The sequence below is a fragment of the Callithrix jacchus genome, chromosome 12 (assembly GCF_049354715.1).
Source record: "Callithrix jacchus isolate 240 chromosome 12, calJac240_pri, whole genome shotgun sequence".
NCBI lineage: Eukaryota > Metazoa > Chordata > Mammalia > Primates > Cebidae > Callithrix > Callithrix jacchus.
Genome location: NC_133513.1, coordinates 55,464,517 through 55,479,807, shown reverse-complemented (window position 1 = coordinate 55,479,807; position 15,291 = coordinate 55,464,517). Strand labels below are relative to the sequence as shown.

The following is a 15,291-nucleotide window of genomic DNA, read 5'->3' as shown; positions in this document are numbered from 1 at the left end:
AAATAATGTGATGTCATATCCAAGGACACTGGAGCCACTAGCCTGAAGGGCTCCCACTGGCAAAAAACTAGGATATTTTAAGGACTAAATTAATTAAGGGCTGTAAGGGATTATAAACCATTGATTTAAAAAGAATTGTGGGCCGGGTGTGGTCGCTGATGCCTGTAATCCCAGCACGTTAGGAGGCTAAGGTAGGCCGATCACCTGAGGTCAGGAGTTCAAGACCAGCCTGTCCAACATGGTGAAACCCCGTCTCTACTCAAAATACAAAAATTAGCCAGGCATGGTAGCTCATGCCTGTAGTCCCAGCTGTTACTTGGGAGACTGAGGCAGGAGAGTTGCTTGAACCTGGGAGGTGGAGGTTGCAGTGAGCAGAGATCATGCCATTGCACTCCAGCCTCGGTGACAGCACTCCACCACGTAAATAAAATAATTATGCATTCTTATTGATAATAGATTTAAAAATAATGAGAGAAGTGGTAAGCTCTTCTTTATGGTAGAATGGTGAGGGCTGACTGGTAAATGTGAAAGGTATGCTGGAGTTGGAAAATCATCACAATATGAGTTGCTTCAGTTAAAAACTGTGAGTGCATACCCAATCTGGGAGAGGGGTGGGACTTTTGATAAAGAACAGAATAATTATGTGATCTTAAATTGTCTATCCACAAACTACCTGTTAGATGCAAGGGAAAAACTAGGGACTATACAATGGAGAAGTAGGACAAAACCTTGATCAGGTGATCAAAATTCCTATCACCAGTGAACAGCAGATGGATATGATGTGCCTCTATATGTGACACATTGAGAAGGATCCAGTATAATCTATGTAGTATTCTGCCTGGGAAGGCATAGTCGGAATTCAATCTTGAGGAAATATTAGACAAATCCAAAATTAGAATACATCTGTTAAAAATGGGAAAATAAGTAAATAAATAATGGGATAAGCAAGTCAGACGTGGTGCCTCACACCTGTAACCCCAGCACTCTAGGAGGCTTAGGCAGGTGAATTGCTTGAGTCCAGGAGTTTAAGACCAGCCTGGGCAGCATGGCAAAACCCCATCTACTAAACATACAAAAAAAATTAGCCAGGCATTGTGGTGTGTGCCTGTGGTCCCAGCTACTTGGGAGGCTGAGGTAGGAGACTCACCTGAGCCTAGGGAGGTCGAGGCTGCAGTGAGCCAAAAAAAAAATCACACCACTGCACTCCAGCCTGGACAATCAGAGTAAGACCCTGCCTCAAATAAATAAAGAAAGAAATTTAAAATGAGGTAAGCAATGACTATATATATACCTCAAAAATGTCCATATCTCAGAAGTCAAAATCTGAGGAAATGTTCCAGATTTTTTAAAACTATAAAGATATAACAGTTAAATCCTAGATTCTGTTCCGGAGAAGAAAATTTCTATAAAGGACATTATTGGGTACTTGACTAAATTGAAATATGGACAGTAGATCAGATAACAGTATTACTGGAGTTGATGTTGATTTCCACAATGTAAGAGAATATCCTTATTCTCAGAAAAGATACACTCCTTATTCTCAGAAAAGATACACTGAAGTTTTAGAAGTAAAAGACATGATAAACATAACTTGCTTTCAAATAATTCAGGGAAAATAAACTTGTATAAAGAGAAAGAGTACATGCAAATGGTACAAAATGTTAACAATATTGTGCACCTGGGTAAAGGATAATACAGGTACTTTTTATACTATTTTTGTTCCTGCAACTTTTTTCTGAATTTGGAATTCTTTTCAAATAAAATACACTTTAAGCAGGCTAATAATTAAAAATCAAAACTAAAATTATATTGGGAAATATCCTAACTGAAATAAGCTAGACACAAAAAGACAAATATTATATGATCTCACTTACATAAGGTACCAAGAACAGGCAAATTTATAGAGACAAAAAGTAGAGTAGCAGGCTGGAGGTAAAGAGGAGTGGGGAGTTATGGTTTAATGGGTACAGAGTTTCTTCTGGGGTGATGAAAAAGTTCTAAAAATGCATAGAGGTAATAGTTGCACATTGTGAATGTACTTAATGTCACTAAATTGTGCATTTAAAAATTGTTAAAATAGTAAATTTTATGTTATGTATATTTTCCACAATAAAAAGTATCTTGGGGATGTTTGCTTGCATTATAAAAGGATTCCCTACAATTCTTTAAATATAAGCTCCCTTTGTTTATTTAAACAATTTTATACAACTTTCAAGATTCACATCAGCTACTGTTTGAAGATATCCTTTATAACTGATTATATAGTATCTGTATTTCATTTTAGTGGTTTTAAAAAATACACTTGAAAAACTGACATCCACTTTGGGCAAAGGTCTTAGATTTTTTTAACATCCAGGTTCTCCACTTGTCAAAGCAAAAGACTCTTCAGAATACTTACTTCATTCATCATCTAGTTCTCTTAGAAAGAGGATGCTGTGCTTTTGCTTCACAAAAATATTTCATAAACATAAGCTTTTTCTTTTTCTCACAATGGTCATACCAGCCAGAATGAAGAAAACAGATGTTGCTTATAAGGCGTCTAATAGACATGTTTGTATTGTAAGCTGATCTGACTCTGAATTTGGCATCTGCTCCATTCACTGTGTGGACTGAGCATTTTAGCCTCACAGTTTGGCAGAAAAGTTAATATTGACTTTTGACTATTACCTGAAAACTCAGTGATAAAATACTCTTACTAAACCTCTTGAGAGAGTGATTTTCCAGTCTCAGCAAATGTCTTTAAAATACATCATTCTATTAACCATATTAATTTTACTCTTTGGTTGGGAATACTTATTTATTTCATCTAATACAGAGCATTCCCCAAATCTGACTGGGAAGTCTGTGTGGTCAGAATGGTAGAAGAAGAAGGACATAAATCACTTATAATGTTCTCTACAGGTCATTATACCACAGCTTCTCAATTAACCTCCATACCCCCTCAGGCTGCCTAGGTCCTCAGGGAAGGCCCAGAAGCCTGGCTGCAGCACAGTTTCTCATTATCATCTGCTCTTCTGAGTATCTGAGTGTTGCTGCAGCAGCTCAGGTTTCCCCTAAGGGGAGGGTAACCCAGATTCTTCTGCTCTTGACCTGTCTTATTTGCAATCATACTTTTTTCTTCACAGTTTTATTGTGGCATAATAGACATACAACAAACTGTACATATTTAAAGTGTACAATTGTATAACTTTGGACATATATGTACACCCATGAAACCATCACTGTGGACACAGCCACTGCTCCCAAGGCCTTCTGTAATCCTGCCTCCCTGTCCCTTCTCATTCCCTTTTGGATTGTTTCCAGTTTGGGGCTATTACAAATAAAGCTGATGTGAACATTCATTTACAAGTCTTTGGATATGTGCTTTCATCTACCTTGGGTAAATAAATAGAATGGGTCATATGATACAAGTATGTTTAGCTTTTTAAGACTGACAAATGGTTTTGCAAAGTGGTCTTATTTTACATTCCCACAGTTAGTGTATGAAAGTTCCAGTTGATCACACCCTTGTCAACACTTGTTATGGTCAGTCATTTCAGTTTTAGCCATTCTGTGGGTATGCAGTGGTATCTAATTTTGATTTAAATTTTCATTTCTTTAATCAATAATGATATTGAATGTTTTTTCATGTCTTACTTGGCATCTTCTTTGCTAACATGTTAAATACTTTTGCCTACTTTTGATTGAGTTGTTTCTTGTTATTGAGGTACCAAGTATTTTATTGTGACAAAATTCAAATTATTTTTTCTTCTATAAAAGTTGTACTCTTAGCCAGGTTTGGTAGTTCACACCTGTAATCCCAGCGCTTTGGGAGGCCAAGGCAGGCAGATTACTTGAGCCCAGGAGTTCAAAATCAGCTTGAGCAACTAGGCCAAACCCCATCTCTAACAAAAAATGCAAGAAATAGCCAGGCATGGTGGCACACATCTTTAGTTCCAGCGACTAGGAAAGCTGAGGTGGGAGAAGAGCTTCAACCCAGAAGCTCAAGGCTGCAGTGAGCCATGAGTGTGCCACTGCACTCCAGCCTGGGTGATAGTGAGACCCTGTCTCAAAAATTAACTAATTAATTAATTTTTAAAAAAGAAAAGTTTACACTTTTTTTTTTTTTTTTTTGAGACGGAGTGTCGCTCTTGTTACCCAGGCTGGAGTGCAATGGCGCAATCTTGGCTCACTGCAATCTCAGCCTCCTGGGTTCAGGCAATTCTCCTGCCTCAGCCTCCCGAGCAGCTGGGATTACAGGCACGCACCACCGTGCCCAGCTAATTTTTTGTAATTTTAGTAGAGACGGGGTTTCACCATGTTGACCAAGATGGTCTCGATCTGTTGACCTCGTGATCCACCCGCCTCGGCCTCCCAAAGTGCTGGGATTACAGGCTTGAGCCACCGCGCCCAGCCAAGTTTACACTTTTTACATCTTACTAAGTGATCTTTAGCAAACCCAAAATCACTAAGATTTTCTCCTATGTTTTCTCCTCAAGAGTTTTATAATTTTATTCCTTACATTTATGTCTATGATTCATTTCGAGCCAATTTTTACAGATAGGGTAAGGTAAAGGTTGAAATGCAGTTTTTTTTCATACATGGTATCCATTGTTCTAATACAATTTGTTAGAGTATCGTTTCTCCATGGGATTGTTTGGGCACCTGTGTCAAAATCAATTGGCTATATAGAAGTAGGTTTATTTCTGGACTCTGTTCAGTTCCATTAGTCTATTTGTCTATCTTTATGCTAATACCATAGTGTCTTGATTATTATCATTCTATAATAAATTTTGAAATTAGGTAGTATAAATCCTCTCAGTTTGTTCTTTTTCAAAGTTGAGTTTTCACTAATCTAGGTCGTTTGAATTTCCATATAAATTTTAGAAGCAGCTTATAAGTTTCTATAAGAAAAACCTGCTAGAATTTTTATTGGTATTCCAATGAATTAATAGAAAAATTCCTGCAGAACTGATAATATTGAATCTTCTGATCTGTGAACACCTTATGTCTATTTAGGCTTCTTTTATATTTCTAAGCATTGTTTTGTCATTTTCAATGTGCAGGCCTTACACAATTTCTGTCAGATTTATTCTAAGGTACTTCACATACTTCAAATATACTTCAAATATGTGAAGTACCTAAGAATAAATATAGATATTCTTAATGTTAATTTTTTTATTTTTATTTTTTTGCTGTTGAGACAAGGTCCTACTCTGTTGCCTAGGTTGGGGTGCAATGATGTGATCATAGCTCACTGCAGCCTCAACCTTCCAGGCTTAAGCAATCCTTCCACCTCAGCCTCCTGATAGCTCTACAGGCATGCACCACCACCCCTGGCTAATATTTCCATTTTTGGTAGAGACAGGATTTCGCCATGTTGCCCATGCTGGTCTCAAACTCCTGAGCTCAAGAAATTCACCTGTCTTGGCCTCTCAAAGTGCTGGGATTATAGGCATGAGCCATGATGCCTGGCTTATTCTTAATATTAATTTATAATTGTTCATCGATAGTGTATATAATTATAACATATATATACATATTATTAATATAGATAATTTATTTTTGTATTGGAAACTTTGCTGGACTCACTAGTTCTAGTAACTTTTTTCTAGATTCCATAGGATTTTCTACAAAGACTAGGATTTCTCAACTTTGACATTATGGGACGTTCAGCAGCATCTCTGGCCTCTACACACTAAATGCAGAAGCATCCCCATCCTAGTCGTAACAAGCAAAATATCTCCAAACAATGCCATATGTGCCCCAGGGGGCAAAATCACCCATTTTTGAGGACTTCAGACATAGACAATCATGCCATCTGCAAAAAGTGAAATTTGACTTTTTTTTCCATCTTGATGTCTTCTGTGTGTTTTGTTTGCCTTATGGCACTGGTGAGAGTCCCCAGTATAGCATTTAAGAGCAAAAACTCTTGCAATGTTGTTGATCTCTAAGAGGAAAACATTTCCTCATTTACCTTAAGCGTGATACTAATAAGTTTTTTATAATCTCCCTTTATCAGCATTAGAGAAAGTTTTTGTTAGGAATGGATATTCGATTTTGTCAAATGCTTTTTCTGCATCTATTAAGATGATCTTATGGCTTTTTTACTTAATCTGGTAAATTATATTGATTGGTTTTGTAATGTTAAACCAACCTTGTGTTCTAGGGTAAAGCACATTTTATCATGATTTATTATTAAAATATATTGTTGTATTTGACTTGCTAAAATATTCATGAGTAATATTGGTCTATAGTTTTCTTTTTTTATTTTGTTGGCAGAGTAATCTAGCCTTAAAGAATGAGTTAGGAATTATTTCCTTCTTTTCAGTTTTTTGAAGAGTTTATATAGCATTGGTGTTATTTTCTCTTTTTCTTTTTTTTTTATTGCATTTTAGGTTTTGGGGTACATGTGCAGAACATGCAAGATAGTTGCATAGGTACACACATGGCAGTGTGATTTGCTGTCTTCCTCCCCTTCACCCACATCTGGCATTTCTCCCCATGCTATCCCTCCCCAGCTCCCCCCTCGCTGTCCCTCCCCTATTCCCCCCAATAGACCCCAGTGTGTAGTGCTCCCCTCCCTGTGTATATGTCCATGTGTTCTCATTGTTCATCACCCACCTATGAGTGAGAATATGCGGTATTTCATTTTCTGTTCTTGTGTCAGTTTGCTGAGAATGATGTTCTCCAGATTCATCCATGTCCCTACAAAGGACACGAACTCATCGTTTTTGATTGCTGCATAATATTCCATGGTGTATATGTACCACATTTTCCCAGTCCAGTCTATCATCGATGGGCATTCGGTTGGTTCCAGGTCTTGCTATTGTAAACAGTGCTGCAGTGAATATTCGTGTGCATGTGTCCTTATAGTAGAACGATTTATAGTCCTTTAGATATATACCCAGTAATGGGATTGCTGGGTCAAATGGAATTTCTGTTTCTAGGTCCTTGAGGAATCGCCACACTGTCTTCCACAATGGTTGAACTAATTTACAGTCCCACCAACAGTGTAAAAGTATTCCTATTTCTCCACATCCTCTACAGCATCTGTTGTCTCCAGATATTTTAATGATTACCATTGTAACTGGCATGAGATGGTATCTCAATGTAGTTTGATTTGCGTTTCTCTAATGACCAGTGATGATGAGCATTTTTTCATATATTTGTTGACCTCATATATGTCTTCTTTTGTAAAGTGTCTGTTCATCCCCTTTGCCCACTTTTGAATGGGTTTGTTTGTGTTTTTCTTGTAAATCTGTCTTAGTTCTTTGTAGATTCTGGACATTAGCCTTTTGTCAGATGGGTAGATTGCAAAAAATTTTTCTCATTCTGTTGGTTGCCGATTCACTCTAGTGACTGTTTCTTTTGCTGTGCAGAAGCTGTGGAGTTTGATTAGGTCCCATTTGTCTATTTTGGCTTTTGTTGCCAGTGTTTTGGTGTTTTGGTCATGAAGTCCTTGCCTATGCCTATGTCCTGAATGGTTTTGCCTAGGTTTTCTTCTAGGGTTTTTATGGTGTTAGGTATTATGTTGAAGTCTTTAATCCATCTAGAGTAAATTTTAGTGTAAGGTGCCAGGAAGGGATCCAGTTTCTGCCTTCTGCAAATGGCAAGCCTGTTTTCCCAACACGATTTATTCAACAGGGAATCATTTCCCTATTGCTTGTTTTTGTCTGGTTTGTCAAACATCAGATGGTTGTAGAAGTGTGGCGTTGCCTCTGAGCTCTCTGTTCTGTTCCATTGGTCTATATCTCTGTTTTGGTACCAGTACCATGCTTTTTTGATTACTGTAGCCTTGTAGTATAGTTTGAAGTCAGGTAGTGTGATGCCTCCAGCTTTGTTCTTTTTGCTTAGAATTGACTTGGATATGCAGGCTCTCTTTTGGTTCCATATGAAGTTTAAGGTGTTTTTTTTCCAGTTCTGTGAAGAAGGTCATTGGTAGCTTGATGGGAATAGCGTTGAATCTATAAATTACTTAGGGTAGTATGGCCATTTTCACAATATTGATTATTCCTAACCATGAGCATAGAATGCTTCTCCATCTGTTTCTGTCCTCTCTTATTTCATTGAGCCGTGGTTTGTAGTTCTTCTTGAAGAGGTCCTTTACATCCTTTGTTAGTTGGATTCCTAGGAATTTTATTCTTTTTGTAGCAATTGTGAATAGCAGCTCATTCTTGATTTGGCTCTCTTTAAGTCTGTTATTGGTGTATAGGAATGCTTGTGATTTTTGCACATTGATTTTGTATCCTGAGACTTTGCTGAAGTTGCTTATCAGTTTAAGGAGATTTTGGGCTGAGATGATGGGGCCTTCTAAATATGCAATCATGTCATCTGCAAACAGAGACAATTTGACTTCCTCCTTTCCTAACTGAATATCCTTCATTTCTTTTTCTTACCTGATTGCTCTAGCTAGAACTTCCAATACTATATTGAATAGGAGTGGTGAGAAAGGGCATCCTTGTCTTGTGCCAGATGTCAAAGGGAATGCTTCCAGTTTTTGCCCATTCAGTATGATATTGGCTGTGGGTTTGTTGTAAATAGCTTTTAATTTTTTGAGATATATTCCGTCAATACCTAGGTTATTGAGAGTTTTTAGCATAAAGGGCTGTTGAATTTTGTCAAAGGCCTTCTCTGCATCTATTGAGATAATCATGAGGTTTTTTTCTTTGGTTCTGTTCATGCGGTGGATTCCGTTTATAGACTTGCGTATGCTGAACCAGCCTTGCCTCCCCGGGATGACGCCTACTTGATCGTGATGGATAAGCTTTTTGATGTGCTGTTGCCATCGATTTGCCAGTATTTTATTGAAGATTTTTGCATCTATGTTCGTCATGGATATTGGCCTGAAGTTTTCTTTCCTTGCTGAGTCTCTGCTGGCTTTTGGTATCAGGATGATGTTGGTCTCATAAAATGATTTGGGAAGGAGTCCCTCTTTTTGGACTGTTTGGAATAGTTTCAGAAGGAGTGATACCAGCTCCTCTTTGTATGTCTGGTAGAATTTGGTGTAAACCCATCTGGACCTGGGCCTTTTTTGGTGGGTAGGCTATTAAATTGCTGCCTTAACTTCGGCCCTTATTATTGATCTATTCACGGTTTCGACTTCTTCCTGGTTTAGGCTTGGGAGGATGCAAGTGTCCAGGAATTTATCCATTTCTTCCAGGTTTACTGGTTTATGTGCATAGAGTTGTTTGTAGTAATCTCTGATGGCGATTTGTATTTCTGTGGAATCTGTGGTGATATCCCCTTTATCATTTTTTATTGCATCTATTTGATTTTTCTCTTTTCTATTAATCTGGCTAGCAGTCTATTTTGTTCATCTTTTTAAAAACAACAGCTCCTGGATTTATAGATTTTTTGAAGGTTTTTTGTGTGTATCTCCTTCAGTTCTGCTCTGATCTTAGTTATTCCTTGTCTTCTGCCAGGTTTTGAGTTTTTTTGATCTTGCTCCTCTAGCTCTTTCAATTTTGACCATAGGGTGTCAATTTTAGATCTTTCCTTGCTTCTCATGTGGGCATTTATTGCTATATATTTTCCTCTATACACTGCTTTAAGTGTGTCCCAGAGATTCTGGTATGTTGTGTCTTCATTCTTGTTGGTTTTGAAGAACATTTTCATTTCTGCCTTCATTTCATTGTTTATCCAGTCAACATTCAAGAGCTAGTTGTTCAGTTGCCATGAAGCTGTGCGGTTCTGAGTTAATTTCTGAATTCTGAGTTCTACCTTGATTGCACTGTGGTCTGAGAGACTGTTTGTTATGATTTCCGTTTTTTTGCATTTGCTGAGGAGTGATTTGCTTCCAGTTATGCAGTCAATTTTGAGTAGGTGTGATATGATGCTCATCAAACGTTTTTTCAAAGTTCTTCATTTCTTTACATTTGGTTAGAACATGTTCTTTTAGCTCAGAGAAGTTTGTTATTTCCCACCTTCTGAAGCCTGTTTCTGTCAATTCATCAAACTCATTTTCCATCCAGTCTTGTTCCCTTGCTGGTGAGGAGTTGTGATCCCTTGGATGAGGATAGGTGTTCTGGTTTTGGGTGTTTTCATCCTTTTTATGCTGGTTTCTTCCCATCTTTGTGGATTTATCTCCCTGTGGTCTTTGTAGGTGGTGACTTTCCTATGGGGTCTCTCGACGTCCTGTTTGTTGATGATACAGTTATTTCTGTTCCTTAATTTTCCTTCTGACAGGAGCCTCTACTGTAGGACTGCTGGAGGTACACTCCAGACCCTGCTTGCCTGGGGATCATCTGCAGTAGCTGCAAAACAGTAAGGGTTGCTGGCAGTTTCTTCTTCTGTTATCTTTGTCCCAAAAGGATACCTGCCAGATGGTATCTGAGCTCTCCTTTATGAGGTGACTCTTTGGATATATGGGGGTCGGGGAGCTGCTTGAGGAGACAGTCTGTCTTTTATAGGAGCTCAAGTGCTGAGCTGTGAGCTCTGCTCTTCTGTTCAGAGCTGCTGGGCAGGTACATTTAAGTCTGGTGCAGCGGAACTCATAACCGCCTTTTTTTCTCCAGGTACTCTGTCCTGGGAAGGTGGGGCTTTATATGTAAGTTTCTATCATGCTGCTGCCTTTTTTCAGAGATGCCCTGCCTAGCGAGGAGGTAGCCTAGTCATCGTCTGCCAGCAGAGGTGTTGTTGAACTGCCATGGGCTCTGCCCAGCTGCTGTGTGAACCTCCTTGCAGTTTTGTTTATAGGGGTATAGTTAGAACTGCTTCGGTAATGGTGATCTGCCTCTGTAATGATGGACTGCCTAGGTAGTGGAGGACTGCCTCAGTAGTGGTGGACTTCCTCGGTAATGGCAGATGCCCTTCCCCCACAGAAGTGGACCATCCAGGGTCCAGCTGTGCTTGCTGTGAAACTCTCAATACAGAGCGTTTCAGATTGCTGGTCTTTGTGGGGGTGGGACCGGCCAAACCAGATCACCTGGCTCCCTGTTTCAGTCCCCTTTTTTTCTCAGTTGCACAGGCGACTGTCTCCCATGCATTCCAGTTGCCAGTTGAAAAGGTGCCCAGATTTGTGTGAGTTTTTGTGTGGAGACCCACTGCACCGGCTAAAACAGCTATGCTGGGGGCTCATGGCACTTTTCCACCCGGGAACCTCCTGGCCTGGCTCCCAGTTTCAGTCCCCTTTTCTTCAGTTGCATGGGCAACTCTGTCTCCCAGGCATTCCAGTCACCAGCTGAGAAGGCACCTGGATTTGTGTGATTTTTTTGTGTGGAGACCCGTGCACCGGCTGGGGCTCATGGTGCTTTTCCGCCCAGGAATCTCCTGGCCTGACTCCCTGTTTCAATCCCCTTTTCTTCAGTTCAATGGGCAACTCTGTCTCCCAGGTGTTCCAGTCACCAGTTGAAAAGGTGCCCAGATTTGTTTGAGTTTTTATGCAGAGATCCACTGCGCTGGCTGAAATGGCCATGCTGGGGGCTCATGGTGCTTTTCCACCTGGGAATCTCCTGATCTGTGGGCAGTAAAAATTCATTTGGAAATACGGTTATCACGCACCCTCTGCATTTTTGCTGGGAACTGCAATCCCGAGCTGTTCCTTTTTGGCCATCTTGGATCCCATCTCATCAAAAGCTTTTTAACTGCATAGGCAATATACTTGATACAGTGCTATTCAAGTTACGTTTTTTCCTGAATGAGCTTTGATCGTTTGTGTCTCTCAAAGAATTTGTCCTATTCATCTAACCTGTCAAATCTATTAGCTTAAGTTGTTAACAATGTTTCCTAATTATCCTTTTAATATGTGTGGATTCTATATAGTGATATCACTTCTGCCGTTCCTGATAATAATAATTTGTCTTCTCTCTCTCTCTCTCTCTCTCTCTCCCCACCCCACTCCGCCTCCCTCTCTCTCTTTTTAATAGTCAGTGTAAAGATTTGTTAATTTTGACCTACTTGTACTCCCAATTTCATCTTCTCAACCCAGGCTAAGGATCTATGTAGTTGTCCGGCCTTGTATTGTGGCCTGGTAACTCTCTACAGACAGTGAGCTAGAGAAATTTTCTGTTTTGCCTCATTTGTTTCTTCTCTTTCATGAATCCTTTATAGCTGATGTGCAATGTTTGAAAAACTTTGTTTCATATATTTTGTCTTTGTTGTAGCTGTTTCTGGAGGAAGAGTAAATCTGGTTCCCTTTGATTCTGTCTTGGTCAGAAGTAGAAGTCCTCAACACTGTTATTCTTTTTAACTTATAATTTATTTTCATGCCAACCTGGTTCATCATGCTCTGCTACAGAGATTATTTCACTGTTTCTTCTGGGAATGAAAGGGAAGTGTAAAGTCCTTCATAATTTTTCATTTCTCAGATTTTGGAGAGACATCCACTAAAAGAATTTTGTCCAAATAGCAATATATTAGGGATGACAATCCAGAGACTCCAGAGGGAAAAGGAAAGGGATAACAAACCATTTCTTAGCTGCAAAGACACAGGGTGCAGTCATTCTTAGAACCTTTCATCTTCAAGTGAAAGGAAAACTTGATTGATCAGACTTAGAAAGACCAAATTGGCAGGGTACAATGGCTCACGCCTGTAATTTCAGCACTTTTTGGAAGTCCAAGGTGGGCAGATCACCTGAGGTCAGGAGTTTGAGGCCAGCCTGGCCAACATGGTGAAACCTCGTCTCTACTAAAAATACAAAAATTAACCAGGCATAGTGGCATCTGCCTATAATCCCAGCTACTCTGGAGGCTGAAGCAGAAGAATCACCTGAACTAGGGAGGCAGAGGTTGCAGTGAGGCAAGATCACACCATTGCACACCAGCCTGGGCAACAGGAGTGAAACTCCATCTCAAAAAAGAAAGACCAGATTGACTTGATGGCAAGTTGTTGTGTCTCAACTTGAGCTCTTTAGAAGAAATATTAGGGTGAGTTCATGATGTTTGGGAAAAGACCTCCCTAAATGTAACACTCGAGACTTTCTCTTCAAAGCCGAAGAATGAGATAGGTGCTTAGATCATATATTGGTCTGACCCAATATGACATTTCCGCTGTTGTTACACAATACTCATGTTCTTTTTTGCCTGTGTTCTATCTAGGTTTTCTGTCTCAACTCGTCTCTGACAAGCCTCTGACTGAATGTATTCGTGCTGGCCACTATGCAGCAAGCGTCATAATTAGACGGACTGGCTGCACCTTTCCTGAGAAGCCAGACTTCCACTGATGGAAGAGCTGAAAATGCAAGCCTAGGAGTGCAGACACTGCCCTGATTGCTTCCTGAGAATTCCCATATTAATAAAGAAGAAAACTGTCTGCCATCTTTTCCTACTATAATAATCCTGAATCTTAATTTAGAGGGTACAAGGGTACAGTAATGCTTGTAGAATCTTTATTATCTCAACAACCTAACAAATGATGTTTATTTCCATAGTTTGATAGTGCCACTTAAATGTCAATTAAACAAGAATATAACATTTGAAATTTTATTTCATTTTCAATTACTTTGTAAATTTATGTGTATTTAGTACACTGATTCATTTTTTTACATTTCTGCTTTGAATGCAGATGCAATTTAATATAATAGATTTTTTAATGAATTAATCTTAACATAATAATCTTAGCTTTTTATACAAATATATTTAATTTAGGAGTATATCCGTATCTGTACACACACATACATAAATATACCACATATATACCTGATGATAGTCAAATAAGGTACAGAAATTTTATCATGTCAAATTATGCCTAATAATCTCTTTAATGTGCATTCAATCATGTAATAAACTTTGGATAATTAATGTGCCAAATTTAAGTTGTATTACAATATTTAAATCATAGTCCTATGGAACTCTGTAATTTGATGCAAACAAAACTTGTCATATAGGAATTTTTTTGTCTTTTTCCCTGTGTACAACAAACTAAGGAAAAAAGATCATTATTTAATACTGGGCCCTGAAATGATATCCAATTTGTTCATGGAATTATGAAAAATAGCAACATAATACACCAAAGAATAGTTTAGTATTGGAAACCAATAAATCATTTTTTTAAGGAAGACAAAATGGTATAATAGGACTTATGGAGTCAGACTTAGTTACCTTTACATGACCTTAGGCAAATCTTCGAACCTCAGTTTCCTTTTTGTAAAATGACATAATAACCCTTATATACAAGGTCATTGAGATGATTTGAGAAAGATTACCAAGTATAAGATATTTGGTACAATGCCTTGTAAATGCTTAATAAGTAGCTGCTATTAGCATTATGATTTTTTTATCAGAAAAAAAGATGATAAGGTTTGTAAAACTGAATTCAAATCATAGGAAAAGATTTGGCCAAGCGCTATGGCTCACTACTGTAATCCCAACTCTTTGGGAGGCCAAAGTGGGAGGATCACTTGAGCCCAGGAGTTCAAGACCAGCCTGGGTAGCAAAGTGAGGTCCCACCTCTCCAAAAAAAAAAAAAGAAAAAATTAAAAATTAGCCAGGCACAGGCTGGGCACAGTGACTCACACCTGTAATTCCAACACTTTGAGATGAGGTAGTTCGATCACTTGAGGTCAAGAGTTCAAGACCAGACTGGCCAACATGGTGAAACTCCATCTCTATTAAAAATATAAAAATTGGCCAGGCATGGTGGCTCACACCTGTAAACCCAGCACTTTGGGAGGCCAGAGTAGGTGGATCACCTGAGGTCAGGAGTTTGAGACCAGCCTGACCAACATGGTGAAACCCTATCTCTACTAGAAATACAAAAAATTAGCCGTGTGGTGGCACATGCCTGTAATCCCAGCTACTCAAGGGGCTGAGGCAGGAGAATCACCTGAACCCAGGATGCAGAGGCAGCAACCAGCTGAGATCGCACCATTGCACTCCAGCCTGGGCAACAAGAGTGACACTCCGTCTCAGGGGGAAAAAAAATACAAAAATTAGCCAGGCATGGTGGCACAGTGGTGGTTGCCTATAATCCCAGCTATTTGGGAGGCTGACACAGGAGACTTGCTTGAACCCAGGAGGTGGAGGTTGCAGTGAGCCAAGATCACACCACTTCACACCAGCCTGGAAGACAAAGCAAGACTCTATCTCAACAACAATAACAACAAATTAGCTGTGGTGGCTTATACCTGTAGGTACAGCTACATAGGAGCCTGAGTTGGGAGGACTGCTTGAGCCCAGGAGTCTGAGGCTACAGTGAGCCATGATCACACCACTATACACCAGCCTGGGCAACATAGCAAGAACCTGCCTCAAAGAAATAAATAAAGTAAAAAACTTGTAATGTCAAACTATAGAAAGTTGAGGACTATCTGTAGTACAATTAATTTAAATATAAAGTGGTTTGATATTTTACGGTGGTGCCAAAGCAATCCA

At 39.2% G+C, this 15,291-nt stretch overlaps 1 protein-coding gene across 7 annotated transcripts in view; it reads left to right on the top strand.

Annotated features, from left to right (window-relative positions):
• Window positions 1–13,728, top strand: part of ADK (adenosine kinase) — a 593,446-nt gene extending 579,718 nt beyond the window's left edge. For all 7 annotated transcript variants that reach the window (XM_009009683.4, XM_009009682.4, XM_009009681.4 and 4 more), the window contains one exon: window positions 13,018–13,728. In XM_009009683.4, the coding sequence (XP_009007931.1) occupies window positions 13,018–13,142 (125 nt within the window). In that variant the 3' untranslated portion in view covers window positions 13,143–13,728. The remainder of the gene's footprint in view (window positions 1–13,017) is intronic.
• Window positions 13,729–15,291: the final 1,563 nt, after the last annotated feature.